The sequence below is a fragment of the Crocodylus porosus genome, unplaced genomic scaffold (genome assembly GCF_001723895.1).
Source record: "Crocodylus porosus isolate Cpor-Errol unplaced genomic scaffold, CroPor_comp1, whole genome shotgun sequence".
NCBI classification, from domain to species: Eukaryota; Metazoa; Chordata; order Crocodylia; family Crocodylidae; genus Crocodylus; species Crocodylus porosus.
Window position 1 is genome coordinate 34,463,019 of NW_017728931.1, and position 15,564 is coordinate 34,478,582.

The 15,564-nt window shown below is 41.8% G+C and overlaps 1 protein-coding gene across 3 annotated transcripts in view; it reads right to left on the reverse strand.

Moving 5' to 3' along the window:
• CACNA1C (calcium voltage-gated channel subunit alpha1 C) overlaps positions 1-15,564 on the reverse strand; it is a 651,860-nt gene that overhangs the window by 594,431 nt on the left and 41,865 nt on the right. For all 3 annotated transcript variants that reach the window (XM_019544553.1, XM_019544552.1, XM_019544551.1), the window contains exon 3: positions 14,970-15,075. In XM_019544553.1, coding sequence (XP_019400098.1) covers positions 14,970-15,075 — 106 coding nt within the window. The remainder of the gene's footprint in view (positions 1-14,969; positions 15,076-15,564) is intronic.

The window sequence follows — 15,564 nt, forward strand, 5'->3', positions numbered from 1 at the left end:
ATCAACAGGAAGTAACAAGAACATAGTCTTCAAACCACATGTATTCTTCAGGGGTCAAGGAATTAGAATTCAACACCTCTGGATTAACTCACTTTTGTGTACAGATATGAATTTTAAGAGTACTGTAAAAGGTTAGAAAAATGCCATAATCTAAAGACAGTTCAGGCTCCCCTTCTAGGTCCAGGGGCCATAGGACTTGTCAAGTTAAAAAGATACTCTGCTGTGTGGAGAAAGTCCAAGCCAGCTCTCCAATACCCAACTGAAATGGGATGTGTTAGGTATTAAAGTTGCCTTCTGCTTACTCAAATTTTACACAACTGATGAACTTTCAATATTTTTTTTTAATACAAAAGCATCATTGATAGGCCTGGTCTCTTGATGGTATTATCTTGCCAATCAAGGAAAAAAAGAAATAAAAACCTCAAAATAGGTTCAATTCCAATCTCTTTCTCCTCAGGCCAGCATGGGTTCTAAATCAGAGTCAACCCTGCAAACGCCTTGCATTTCTCAACAGTATCCACTACCTTTCACAAGTTCAGGAGCAGCATTATTCAGCTTTGAAGTATATTCTATCCTTTCTTCAGCTAGAAGGACTAAAGAACTGGCTGTGATGTTCAGACCAAAGGGTATTAGAAGTTAAAAAGACAGAGAAGAGTACAAATCCTCCTGGGAAAAATAGCTACTCAGGCCTTTAACAAAAATGCAGAGGACTCCTCCCTTTTCTAATATTTTTGCCATCTTTTTTACAAACAACAGATTTGTTCCTAAGTAAGCTATAATTAAGATTAAGCTCTTCTATTTTTGCATAGGCACACCGGGGGTGGGAGGGAAGGACGGGGGAGGGGGGGGTATGTGTTGTTTTTAAAGTCCAGTTTGTTGTACATGCCACAAAGGACTAAAGTTCCAGTAGCTTTGTCACATGTGCACAATAAAATAATGGCAGTGGGATGGGACTTGGATTCCTTTATCAAGCAAAACCTTGACTGAAGTCAATAAGAGTTTGACCTGGTTAAGGACTGCAGAATTTGACACAAGAAAGAGATTTAAAGGAATCCCTTACATAAAAGTTCTTACTTATCTAGATACAGATACAGAACTCCTGATATAATTAATAAGCTATTTATACGTTCATTATGGGGAGACTAGATCCTAAAGGCTGAAGAAGAATAAACAGCACTAAAATGGTTTGTGTGAAACATGAGTGGTGTTTTTCTTTACTTCATTTTGAATATTTCTACTAGTTAAAAAGTTATGTTTGTTTTACAGAGGAAAGGACTAAAGTACACAAAAGAGAACAGTCCTACAAATCTTTCAGTTGATCCCCATTCACCTTCACATGCACTGTCCTCCAGGAACACAAGAGTGCTCCCACTCTGGCAACCTGAATGATCTTTGGGTTTCAGAAATAATATCTACTTCTATCTAAAAAAAGGAAATAAGTATGATTAGTTGATCATTCAGTAATTTAGACAGTTTAAAACTACAGAAAAAATGCTGGTCAGTATGTTTGGGGCTTCTGGGCTAATGTACAGACCTAGCATGAACAATCAAGATAGATACTTTGTGACAGGGCACTTGGGGTGCCTGTCACTTTGACAGAGGGGCTGCCTGAGGAGCAGCCTGCAGGTGTGGCAGACTAGAAAGGGACTGGGCTTGAGCTATATAAGCCCAGGGCATGTGCTGGTCAGGCAGTCTCTGAGTGCCACAGAGAGGAGCTCCTGGCAGCAGGGCTTGTGACATAATCACTGATCTGAAGTAAGCAGCATTGAGCCCAGGAACAGGCCAGACCGTGGAACAGATGGACCTGGGAACAGGAGCGGGTGAGCCCATAGCCTAGAGAAGGGCAGCAGAGGGGCCAGGGTGCCTGGAGCCCAGAGTAGATCAGCGCCCAAGATAAATGAAGTAGGCCTTGGACGAGGTAGGCCTGGGAACAGTGCCTGAAAGAGGCAAGGCAGGCCTTGGAACAGATAGGCCTGGGGGTAGAAGCAGTGGCCCAACAGGCTTGCTCATGAATGACCTGGTGGTTGTGGAAGGGACTGAAGGGGAGGCATGGAGGTCCCAACTGGCCCAGCAAGAGAGAGAGAAAGATATGCCAGAAGAATAGAGGACCTGGGGCCCAGAGGGAGAGAACTGGAGCCATGTGTGGGTGCTGGAGCAGGCCTCGGAAAAGATAGACCTGAGGCCCACAGAGAAAACAAGCTTGAGCCCAGGAAGGAATAGGTACTTGGGAGAAGGTCCGGTGCCTGGAGGGGACCAGGAGAGTCCGGTGCCCAAGGGGGACTAGGTTGTATCGAGAGAAGGTCTGGTGGGGACCAGGAGGGTCCAGTGCCCAGTTGGTACTATGGTGTATTGAGGGAAGTTCCAGTGCCTAGGGCCTGCCAGGAGTCAGTGTATGAGGCCAAAGGGCCCGAGCCCAGATTGAGGGCAGTGTGTCAGGAGAACTAGAGAGCCCAGAGGTCTGGAACCCAGGAGGCATGAGGATTGGGGCTGGGAGTCTGTAGCCCATTAAGACAGGTGTTAGCAGATCACCTACAAGGAATGGGAGTGCATATTGGGAAGGATGGAGTCCATGAAACTAGCCCTTAAAGCAATGTCCATGAGTACCTGTGGTCCTAAGAATAAGACCAGGCTTGAAAAGCCCTGGGCCAGCCTCCCTGTTATCTGAAACTAATAACAGCAACGTGTGGTGTGTGAGTAGGAGAGGCCCCAAGGGAATGTAGGTTGGCAAGGGCTGAGTGGCCACCAGGGAGCATTGTGACCACCCCTGGGACAAGGACTTGCTACATAGGTCAAAATTTAAACATCCCCATCCCTATACCATATCCACATCACTCCCATCTTCAGATGACTCCCTAAACTCCACATGGAGTCCATAATTCAGGTGAAAATTTCTCCTGTTTTTTTAGGAACACCCGTGGATTTTTTTCCCCAGTTCGTTATACAGAGGTTTTCTCTCTCAGCTTTTCTTCTACGCTCCCCTACTAGCACATTTTTTCTAAATGTGCTAGTAGAGGAGAGTAGATCTTCATTGACAGAAAGGTCAATTCAAAATCCTCATTCAAAGATGCACACTGACAGACGAGCCGGAGAACACTTTGTATACCCCAGCAGCCATCTCTCAAAGAAGGCCAATATCAATGAGGAGATCCAGTATAGGATCCGATGTGCCAGATCTGCCTTTGGAAAACTGAATCATCATGCATTCAACGATCATGACATCACGACTCAAACAAAGCTCCTGTTATATAAGGCTGTGTTAACCCCAACTCTTCTCTTTGGCTATGAAGCCTGGGTGACCTACGGGGACCACCTGAAAAGCCTGGAACACCTTCACTAGTGCTACCTCCAGAAGATCCTTGGCATAAAGTGGGAGGATTGTTGTACAAATGCCACTATCCACACTGACGCTAACACCACAGAATGAAAGCACTGATCATTCAACATTGGTGTGGTGGACAAGGCATTGTGTGCACATGCCTGATACATATTTACCAAAACAACTGCTATACTCCCAACTCAGCCAAGGACAAAGGACATGCAGGGGCCACAGGAAATGCTCTAAGGACATATTCAAGGTGAACATCAAGAAGTGTGGCACTGACATCACAAATTGGGAAAAACTTGTCCAGGACAGAGCTACATGGTGACACTTTGCAAGAGAAGGTACATCTTACTTTGAGGAAAACCTTCTCACCCTGAAGGTAGAAAAACAACAGAAACAGAAGGAAAGGAAACAGCACAAGAAATCTGTAGTCTGACCCTCCCTTTAACCACCACCTGTGGCATCTGCCAGAGAGTCTGCGGTCTAGCATCAGCCTTCTTAGCCCTCAATGGACTCATTCAAAACCCTTTACTTGACTTATGAGAGTGATCATCCTTGACCATGAGGGATTCCCGATGATGACACTTTTACTACCAGTCTCTGCTGTAGCTACTCCTATCTGGGATAGCTCTCTCAAACAATCTTTCTCTGTCTTCATGTTTACTTTTGTTGCCTCCAATCCCTAACTAAAACCTAATTTTCCCTTAGCCTATACCTCTAAATTCCCCTGTCCCTCTATTACTCTGTTACATTGCATACTGTATAACGCTACATAAATAATTGATCATAGACAATGCGGTAACTGAATTAATTCTCTAATTCTATTATATAGTTTTTCATTATATTATTGATATTATATTTTTGGTTCTTAAAACAATTAAACTGCACGTAGATCATCCCCCCCTCCCCCCGCGCAACTAAACATACACCAGCCAAGAGCTAATGGAGCTCAGAAGTTTTCCAATAATGGGTTCTCTGAGATACTCTGACCCAATGTGCAGCCAGGCACTGAAGCAACCAGCAGAAAGCCTTGCTCTTTTATGTCATTGGCCTTCATGCTGGCACCCAGCTAGTATGGTAAAGAAGCCATCTGATTTGAATGCAAAAAAGAAGTCATATCAGAGGAATGAAAGCAGCTTAGGAAAATGAGTCTAATTCTGGGACCTGAGAAGGGGGAAGAGAAACTGTGAATAAAGTTGAAGGAATTGGCTGAGCAAAGCGACTTAGAGCTGAGAGAGTACATGATGGAACTATCCATGAAGAAGACTGGGACTGGCTGAGTAGGACTGGAAACTTCTGAGAGAAATAAGGGGACTCACTGAGATCAGATGAAGGGGTGAGGGGGAAGACACTAAAGCTAGGAACAGTGGCTAAGGAACAGAGGCAGTAGGGAGACATCTAACAAAGATACACTGCAAGAGACAAGGATTTTTAAGGGGGTATCTTTTATTGAATCAACTGTATGACTGGGATAGTTAGACAAGTTTTCACCAAACACAGCTTCTTCAGGTCAGACCTAAAGAAGAATATCTTGCATTTGAAACTTTGTCTAATTCTATCCCAACCACACACTTGGTACAATAAAAGATAACATCCTAAGAAATCCTTGCCTCTTGCATAATTTCTGGACCATCATGGCTGCATCATCACTCTTACACTACCAAAGGTATATTGCATGTTAGAATGGACATCTGGCTAGGCAAACATACTAGAATAAAGTGGAAGGCAGAAGTGGGTGAGGACTGATCAGATGAGAAAACCTGGGGGTGGTTGAGGATTAGCAGACAAGGAAACTGGGATTAAATATGGGGAGGCTTAAAAGACTAAGACTAAGGATGCAGGTAGGCCGCACTGACATGCTGTAATTACAGCACATCAGGGCAAACTCAATTAATTGAGGCTGCTGGCGCATAGTAATTACCACACTCCAGCAGCCTCCTGTGCCTTGTGTATCAATGTCCCCATGCTTAAAAATGAGCATGAGCTTCATCAAATGAGCTTTAGTTCAAGCACCCTCGCCACCATTTTTAAGCACAAGGACACTGATATGCAAGACACTGAGGTACTTTAAATAGAGCGGCTCTCAGAGTCACTCTTTATTAAAGTGCTACTCCCACCCCTACCCCCAGAGCATATGTAAAGGGGCACTTTTGAGGGGGGCATTATCACTTGCTGTGTAGAAACTGGGATTGGGATGAGAGGCCTGAGGAGTGGATACTGACCCAGGCTAAATGAGGAGAATGAAACTGAGACAAGCAGCAGGACTGAGACAATGACAGCTTAGAGGGAAAAGTTCAGGAGTCAAACCAGGGGTAATAGCGCAAAAGAATCTGCACGGTCCTTTCTAGAGTCTCCCCACTCTGCTCTCAGCAAATATCTGTAAATCCCACTGAAAAAATACTCCATCCCCTTCCATACTTGGTCCACAGAGATGATGGCAACTTGTAACCCTTGTCTGTTATTCAGACAGCACAAATAACAGACAAGGGTTACATGTTATTTGACCTCTGCTCGAATTGCAGAGGTCTGTACAGCAGATACAAGGTTCCAACCCTATTATTTTACTATTTATTAATTTAACTTTTTATTAAGGTTGCAAAGTTAAGCACTCAAAAGTTTTTATGAAATACCAAAATCAAGGTTTCCTGTGCATCCTTAATTTGGTCCCAATGTGCATTTCCATTAAGATACAGTCCTTAATTACATGTCTCATACTATTTTCCCACAGGGACTTTGCCTCATTCAGTGCACAGAGAATGAGACATCTGTTCAATATTTTTATCCACATCATTCTATTAGCGGCTACTACCTTATTAATTACATACTATAGACTGAATACAAATTTCTTCTTTTCCTTATGATCTTCTCTAATACCTGAGTGCCATATAAATTGAGTCATCTCCATTGTAAGACCATAATTTCCTTCTTTTCCTGTACCAAGATTTATATCTAAACACAGTGTTGCGCAAATAGTGTGTCTGTCTACTGCAGAATGTTTCAGCACACTTTCTCCCTTTCTGAATAGACATCATCTATTCAATTTGATATTTAGTAATCACAAGCAAAGTAAACTGGGACACACTTTTATTGTCTCTTAGGTGTAAGCCGCTTCACACTGCCAAGTAAACACATACAGGCTAGTAGTCACTGAAGCTAGAAATTACACATAAACTAGTATATGTGATCAAAAACTGGTTCAAATCTGTAACACAACAGAACTTCAGTGTCAATAAACCACTTACAAAATGGCTGAAATCAGTTTAAGATAAACCTGGATGGATGTAGTATCACACTTAACAGATTTAGGTTAAATTGGTTTATTTAACTTCTGTCGCAGATCCCCTCTAGATCTATGATATCTCAGTTCCCCAGTATCCCAGGATGCTTTGCACCTCCTCCACAACCCCCCCGCCCCCTCACACACACTCTCACAGGGTGGGTGGGCTAACCTTGGCTCAAGCTGTCTAGTGCCCCCAAGTTTCTAACCTGGGTCACTGTAGGTATATTGCTGTATTTCTGGAATCAAAAGTGAATGTCTGTTCACTTGCTTACTGGTTGAATATACTCAGTTTAAACTATCCTGTTAAAATTGAATCAATTCAATCTCAGGTTTTTTGACTATCTGTACTTAGCCTGAAAGGCATGAACAAATCCTGTCTTGCTCTAAGAGGCATATTTCAGTTTTTACAAATTAGCCTGAAGTTAACACCCAGGTACAGACGGCATGCATTACAGAAGAATTTATCATTTAACCACAGTATTACAAGGTTTTCTTGCTGTAATAAGGAAAAGGGATGGAAAGATGAGCTATCAAAACAACCCTAGGAATTTTCTGCTACTATTTATCCAAAAGCATAAACAATTGAGTGTAATGTATTCCATGGAATGTGTTGTAAACCTTGGCCTTAACTTCATTATGTTATCACCATACTGTGACACTGACCAGGCTCATGCCATTTTACTATTGCCAATAAAACAACAGATGCATTTTCCTCTCAGCTTCCTATCTTAGGCAGCCCCTAGTTTTACTCTAAGTGTACATTATCTCTATTCTAATGCCTAATTGTAGGGATAACAAGCAGAAAGACTCCATATTAATTACAGCCTCTTATGCAGGCTAACTTTAATTCCCCTGAAACTAGCTCCAGTTTTCCTGATTACATTGAAAGAATGCACAATATTATATTGTTCTTTGTGCAAGGTCATGCAGGGTTATAAGGTTTCTTCATCTGTAAATTAAAGCAAAACTTCAGTGGAGTTCATCAGTTCCAGTGTGGTTTTGAACTAACTATAATTCTGTTTCATTTGTGTGTGTAATAGTTTTCTAGTGGATGCAAAGTGAGGAAAAAATAAGAATATTGTAGAATCTGCAATCAGATTTGAATTGATACAGGATTTGAGAGACCTGGTATTGCTCTCATTGAGGCCCGTGGCAAAAATCTTCCATGACAGTAGCTGAAGACCTCAAACTTAGAAAAACAGAAGTCTGCTTTTTTGGAGTAACTCCTTATAATTAGCGATCAATTTAAATCACAGTGAGACAAAGGGTTTTTCATGGCCCACTGGCAGCATGCCAAACTGATTTCATTGGCATTTTGTGGCAGCCCTGCCCCTTGGCGCTGATTGGTGGAGAGAAACCGGGGGGAGGAGGGAGTGGCTGCCATCTTGACTGCTGGCTGCACTTTGTGCTACTCTGCTCCTTGGCACTGACTGGTGAAGAGGCCTCCCTCAGTGGGGGAGGAGGGACAGTGGGACAGCGGCCATCTCGTCTGCTGCCCTTTTGTGCTGCCCTGCCAGCCAGCACCTTCCCCTCCCAGCAGACAGAACTGCTGGCTCCTACTGGGGAGCCAGCATTTTATTTTTATTAAGTTTTGTTGTTGTTATTGATTTCACAGATGTGGTGGACAATCCTGGATTTCATGGTTTACACAAAATCTGTGAACCCACAACTTAAATAGTTTCCTTTTTATAATGTATTTTTTTCCAAAAAATAGAACACATGCATTGACACAGAAAATAATACAGATGAAAATAAAGGTCAGAACCTATTCAAGAATTGGTAAAATACATTGCTATGAGTACTGAAAAAATTTAATAGGGGAAAAAAGTTGGGGAAAAATACTAAACTTCACAGTAGTCCAAAGGGAGTCTGTTAACTCAGATTGCAGAGTTTCAGCAGTCCACAAACCAAGGAAATAATACTATAAAATATCCTGAGACGATATCCTATTTGTTCATCTACACCTCTCAGTATCCTTTAGAGTGCCTTTATGTCTCTCTCTCAAACATATCCTGTAGTACTCTGGAATATTAGAAGCATGTATTTTAATGACAAGATTGGCCTTACTCCAAAACAACAGGGACAGCATTAGCCACTGCTGAAGGAAAAATATTAAATTAATGCTGTGTTTTACTGGCAGGTTCAAATTGACTTCAGCAGTATTCTGGTTCCTCCAAATCTGGTCCCCCAAAAGCTACTATCCACCTACATCCATTCCCATTTACCTCAATTTCAAACAGCCATATGACCAGTTTTGGTAACACATTTTCTATACCCCTGATCATCAGTTTTTATCCAGTCACTACCAGGCAGCTCCTTTCAGTGCTTTCCTCCCCAGTTCATCCACTATAGCTTTGGATAATTAATCAATTTTGTGATCACTCAGCCAGTTCATCAGCACTGTGTCCCTCATTTTTAATTTTTTTCTTATCTGCTCCTCCTTTCACTTTTTCAGTGCTCTGAATAAGTACTGCAATACTGGGGAGTTGGTTTCTCAACCCAACACTTGCCTTGAGTCTGAAGTAAGAGGAAAAAGGGAGCTCCTAGATGGTTTAGGTAGGGTTGCAGCCTGAAACTTAGGACATTGACAGACATGCAGCTCCCCATTGTAACCCATGTCACTTCAGAGAAAGCACCATGAGTTACAGTGACCACCCCCACAACCAAACAGATGTTCACCGTTGGGGGGGAGGGGAAGGGAGCTTGATTTTGGAGCTGATTCAGGAGGAGCTGTGTGCTTGCAGCCTCTCTCCCCTACCCCCACTCCCCTCCCCTCCCCTCCCAGAGCCTCACGGGTCTCCAATCCACCTGCCTTCCTGCCTCCATTGCAGGCTGGGCAAACCCCAGCTCGGAGCTCCCTCCCCTCCTTCTCCCTGCTCCTATCCTGCAGACAGCACTAAGGGTGGAGCTGGATTGCACCAGCCCAGCCCCAATCAGACAGAAGTTAATGAAGGCACTCTGCTTTGGTGCACCTTCATCTGAACCCTCATTACAACAGGGTTTATTTGTTCCGCAGGTGGTCACTTTTAAAGCACTCCGCAGCCGTACACTTCTGTCAGGCCACAGCTATGGAGCGCCTTCAAGAGGTCAACTGCATGACAAATGTTACTTCTGTCAGTGCCCACGGTCTGTACTCCTGCTGCAAGGCTAGAAGAAATGTCAGTAACCCCTCACACATACTGTTCTCTTTCCTAGCTCCTGGATTGAAAAAGAGGGCAGCTACATAATGGCTCTTTTCTTGGAACAGTGCTTGGCTACAGGAATCTCTAACATTCCAGGCAGTTCAGAGTGATCCAGCTAACAGCAGTAACTGCTGTTGGAATTAGCTAGGCTGGACTCCATCTACATTGTCATCATCTTGTCTCCACCCATGAATATAATGTGCATCACTGACAAATGACAACAAGTGGCCACTCCCAGCAAATGCATATGAAATGATATCATAAAGCTTTATAGCTAGTTATCATAGCTAATGGAAAAAGTAATGAAATAGGGGAGGTGAATGTCTATCAGTGGATATTATATGTGTGAAGTGCGGTATGTATATTTTGGGGCAAGACTCCTATTAAGAGTAAATAGTTATAAGTATGTCCTGTTTTACTCCTGGCTCTTGGACTCTAATGTCCTATGTTCAAACATGGAATTCACTCTGATCATACTATTCAGTGAAACAGTATCAGCCACCATTTTGTTGAGCTTCACATAAAAAGCATCAGTGGAAGAAAAGAATCTCTGTGCAGCCCACAACTACTTTCTCTCTTATTATCATCCTCTACTTGATTAGCATCTAAAAACAATTGACTGAATTCACCCTGCTGTTCCAAGGTCCTTTCCTTTTTCTGTGTCCTTGTGACAAGGTATTTAGCAGAATTTTCAGCTTCATTGAAATCTGATAGGCTGCACCAGATGCACTTCTGCTATGACCTCGAACTTGCAACCTCTAGGCTGTCAACCTGCACCTTAGTGCCCACAGCACCCCAGCCCCAATACTCTTTCTTACTTGAAGGACAAGGGCGGTGATGACCAGTTCTTTTCTGTCTGTAAGAGTTTCTTTAGCTGCTTTCCACTGAACAAGATCAAAAAGGTGAAGTGGTTTCCTATTTGATCTTCATTTTTAGAAGAGTAGAATGCTTTTTATAGTGGGTCTGCTGCTGAAGGAAACTCTCAGATCCCCAACTCTAATTAAAGCATTTCTGAGGGCAACACACATGCACACTCACTCTCATGCACCCTTTTTCTCTCCTTTACACAGAAGAAACTACTCTTTGAACTACCATTCCAAGATGAAAAAATGCTTGGAAAATGACAATGAAATATTAGAAAAGATGCACTGAGAACCTGAGGAAAAGTGTCAGTTTACTGGGAAATGGCTGATTTTCTCTTTTGAGCTTTACAAAAAAAGAGTGACTACACGTCACATACAAGGTCAGAACTTGTTAATGTTTTTCAGCAGGAGGCCAGAAATGACCTAACTCAGGTCCAAAGTGAGTGGGAACTAGAACCCAGATGTCTCGACTGCTGACAAGGAGATGTCTCTTTGACATAAGGCTACAGTGCCACACAGGTAGAGCTCCCCTCCATCAAAGTCCTTGGTGCCTGGCTGTGATGCAGCATGGGGCAAACAGAGCCCCTTGCTGACAAATGCTACCAAAGCCATGGCTCTGCAGTTAGATTCAAAGGTTCTGCGGACTGGATCTCCCCCATACAATCTTTGTACTAGGTAATGCATTTCTTGAATAAGCTTCTCCATGTCTCTGGAAATCAGTAATGTAGGACTTGCTGTAGTTAGGGACTTCCTGAAATTGTGATTGTGCCATTTTCATGGAACCTGGAAAAAAAGGGGGGGGGGGATTCTGTAATTTTGGCAGGCTTTCTGCCAAAAATACAACCCCCCCCCCGAAAAAACTTATCAGCAAACAGAGAAAAGGCGAGGAAGCTCTGCAGTCTTGGAGCATGGAGGAAAGGTGTAAGGGTGGGGAGGAGACAGTGGCAGGTAGGGAGGACAGAAGGAGAAGGTGGGGGTGGTGGGCGGGACTGTTTACAGCAGGAGGAATGGATGCTGCCTCTGAGCTTCCTGCTGCAGGCAGCCCTCCCCCTTTCCTGTCCCTTCTTCCCCTTCTGCCTTCCCCCTGTGCTCCAAGACTGCAGGGCTTCCCACCCTTTCCTCTGCTTGCTGGTAAGTTTTAATTTTGCTTTGGGGTTTTTTGAACCAAGACTACTAACATTGCAGAGCCTGCCACTGGAGATGGCCAGAAACTGCAGTTTAATTACCCTGATTAAGCCTGAGGAAGCCATTAACCCACGCTTAATAACACATGGATTAACGGTTTCCCCAGGCTTAATCAGGATAATTAAGCTGCAGTTTCCATCCATGTGGCAATCTGTGGGGAGAGGCAGGACTGCTGGTGCCCCTAGGCCAATCAGAGGTGTGGAAGGGCCACACCTCACTCAGTCTGAAAAAAAGGTGATCAACCTCTGGATCTGCCTGTGAAATCGGCTGGCTGCCTCCTCAAGTTCGGTTAGCTACAGTAACTTTTTTCCCCAAAAATTAAATTGCAAAGTGAATATGAAGCCAGACTTGTTACACAAGTGAACATTTCCCCTAGACGAGCAAGGGAACACTAGATCAACTGACTTTTTATTGAAAGGGATACAAAAAAGATACGCACATTGGTATATGTGAGATATGTGTATGTGTTGAATCGGCATGTGTGAATCTAAAATTACTTCTGTTGAATCTGCCAGTGCTAATGCATGTATTGTTTTACTTTATATTTATTATGTATTCTGTGCCAGCCATCCGGCAGCACTCTTTCCCACAGTCATGGCTGGAGACATTTATTTATGAATGCTCTGGACAAACATAACAGTATACAATACTAAACTATACACACTGAAGTAGGCATAGTCATTCTGCTGCTGAAAGAATCCTTTGGGATTCTAGACTAGAGAATAAAATTAAGTGATCCCAAAGTAGTTGGCCACTTCTCTGAACTTCCGCATGCAATTTGGCTATTTAATTGCAAGACTCCTCTGTTCTGCTTTTTCTGCCATGTGGAACAGTTACCTTCTAACTCTGTGCCCCATCTGTTCTTCATCTCATTCCAAATCTCTAATACATTTTTTCACCTTTACCTAATACTCGTCCTCAGCTTAAATATTTAACTCTTTAAGCGTACACCAAATTACATGAGGCTCTCAGATATATTTGTATGAATTATACAAAATGTTATTTTAATACCTATGCATGAATATAAAACCCATGCCTATTATCTTGTAAGAGAGCCCAAGGAGTTAACAGGCAAAACTGCTGAACTAACTCAAATGTAACCTGAAAGCTTAATTCAGCACAGGGCAGACTTCTGTTAGGATGAACCCATCAAGCTATGCCCTGTCTTAATGGAAAGCCTCTTTTACAAAGAGTAGGACAAGAGGCTACTGTTCAGTCAGACCTCCAGAACCTAACACAAAACGTAGAGGTAAAACAGTATCACAGATGAATGAAAGCCCACTCTACTGCCACTGCACATCATGCCTATTATGTACTCTTGTACTGCCATATTATATTCCTGTTCCACTGATAACAAGAGATCAGTTTCCCCGGTTAGTTTTCTCCCCTCCCCTACTTCCCCAGAACAGCTACCCATGTAAATGAATTCTTTCCCTACTCTCACATGCAAACTTTTACAAATCTAGCTCTTGGAGTTCTTGTATTTTCTATTACATTACTACATTTAATTGTAAGCTGTTGTGATTGGGTGGTTATGTGATGAGGTAAAATATTAAACAGAGCTACTATATGTGCAAAACAGATCTCTTACAGACAGCTTCAATACAGCTGCTCAGATTAATAATATTAATATTTTCCCAGACAGACGAGTTCAGTCTGTCTGATTCCATTACTAAAGTTTATCCAAAATGCTACTCAGAAGCCATTATCCAGTAGTTTCATGATGTTGAAATAAGACTACCTATGCTTAATTAAACTCAAGACAAATGTAAATCCTCCAAATGTCAAATCTGCTTAATTTTTATCTTTCCATGTTACAAAGCAAAACTGATAGCAGACAATGAGTCAGTGTACTATAACCTAGATGTCAAGTTATGAAAGATTCCCGTTTCCAGGTCCATTTCTTTAAATGTTAAAGTGAATTATCTGCACATACACATACCATCAGTAGCAGTAGCCAATATCTGATGCTTTCAAACAGTGCAATCAGACAGCAGGAAAAGTGGCAATAAGGCATGATACCAAGTCACAAACATTCCTGTCACAAACTCAATACCAGTTTGAAGTTAATTGTAAAAGTGGGAAATGATTGAAAATGTAATAAGAATTTTTTTTTCCCTAAAGTGTCAAAGTAAAAGGTTAACTCAGGATTTATGTTTCAGCAAAGTCAAAGTCTTTATTTCACTGTGGCTTGTTATAGACAACATTATAAGAATATTTCTTCAAAATGACTACATCTCAGAAAACAACATCAAGCTTTTCAACAAAGGTGACAGTCATACAACCAGTTGTATCTATTTAGGAGGAATGGTCTTTAATTTCTCTTATCTATCCCTGCAAATGCTTTCATATCCCAATGAATTCTTACTGGGGTAAATGAACAGTGTCCCTAGTCTATGCTCTGACACAGGATAAAATTTTGTTCCACAAATCAAATCATGAGGAAACTTTAGTTTGTAATGTTTTGGGAAGGAGGGCAGCATTTTATGGTAATTCTATGGACTGTATTCCAGACTTATGTTTTGTGTTGTGCCTTTACTGAGCAGAGTTCTTTGCTATGACTTTACACTAAGCCAAAAGTAAACACGTTCCTTTTTCCATGGACAGTGCTATCCCAAAATACTGGTATTTGCATAAATGGAGAGAGAGGGAAGAAAGCTTCCCGAGCAAGAGAAAAAATATCCTTTGAACAAACATAATACCAATATAGAATGCAAATATTAATACACTTCCTAGAAATTAGTCATCAAGCTATGCTGCTGTGCATCACCTGAGAGAAGGACCATAACAATTTCACAATGGCATTTAATGAAACAAACCAACACATAATCCATGAATAAAAGATATCTCCTGGAACACCTGCATTTAAACTTACCAAGCACTTCTGCAGCAAACTCTGAAATTTGCTAACCAAAACATCACACGCAGAAGCCTTGCAATTTTGGGGAATATTCTTAGCTAAAGCAAATCCTAATGAAACAGGTGCTAATATGAATAAAAACAATATAGCATTCACAACTAAAACACAGTTCTTTACACATGCATGTCTTATTCTCCTTAGCTTCCAACAGTATCTGTTGGGTGTGTTTTAAACAAGACCTGCAAAGTAGATGGTCTGGATATTCATGAGGACTTACCAGATTGGAATTGGTGGCATTGGAATCATCTTCTGGAAAGGGGATATAGATAGCTAAGGCCACACAATTGGCGAAAATAGTCAGTAAAATAATTATTTCAAATGGTCTGAGGAATGGAGTTAAGGAAGTTATTCTGAAGTATGCACACACAAATGAAAAAAATAAAAGATTTATAAGAATTCTGTTTAAAGAAAACATTCCAGGCCCCTTATATTTTGAAAAGAAACATATGCCTTTTTAAGTGCTTTTCAGAGCTCTCAGCCAAGATTCTTCCTAATATGTCAAATGCAGTGTAGGCCAGTCGCGTGCCAGAGTAAACACAGATTTCTTAAAAGTTTTTTCTTCTTTTATTTATTTAGATTGAATTTTCCTGATGTTCCCTCATGTGCAGTTGTGCTATTTTTAATAGAAAGGCCTATTCTGACAGGACTTCTATCCTTCTTCATACAGTATAGTTGCTTTCAGCTTTTTCAAGCTGTCAGTTAGAACGATATATTTTAAATTTTTTGACAAAGGTTCAACATTTCTCAGTCTCTCCTGTCACATTTCAGAGAGATATAAGAGAGATAATCAGAGAAGAACTAGGATCTGTAAC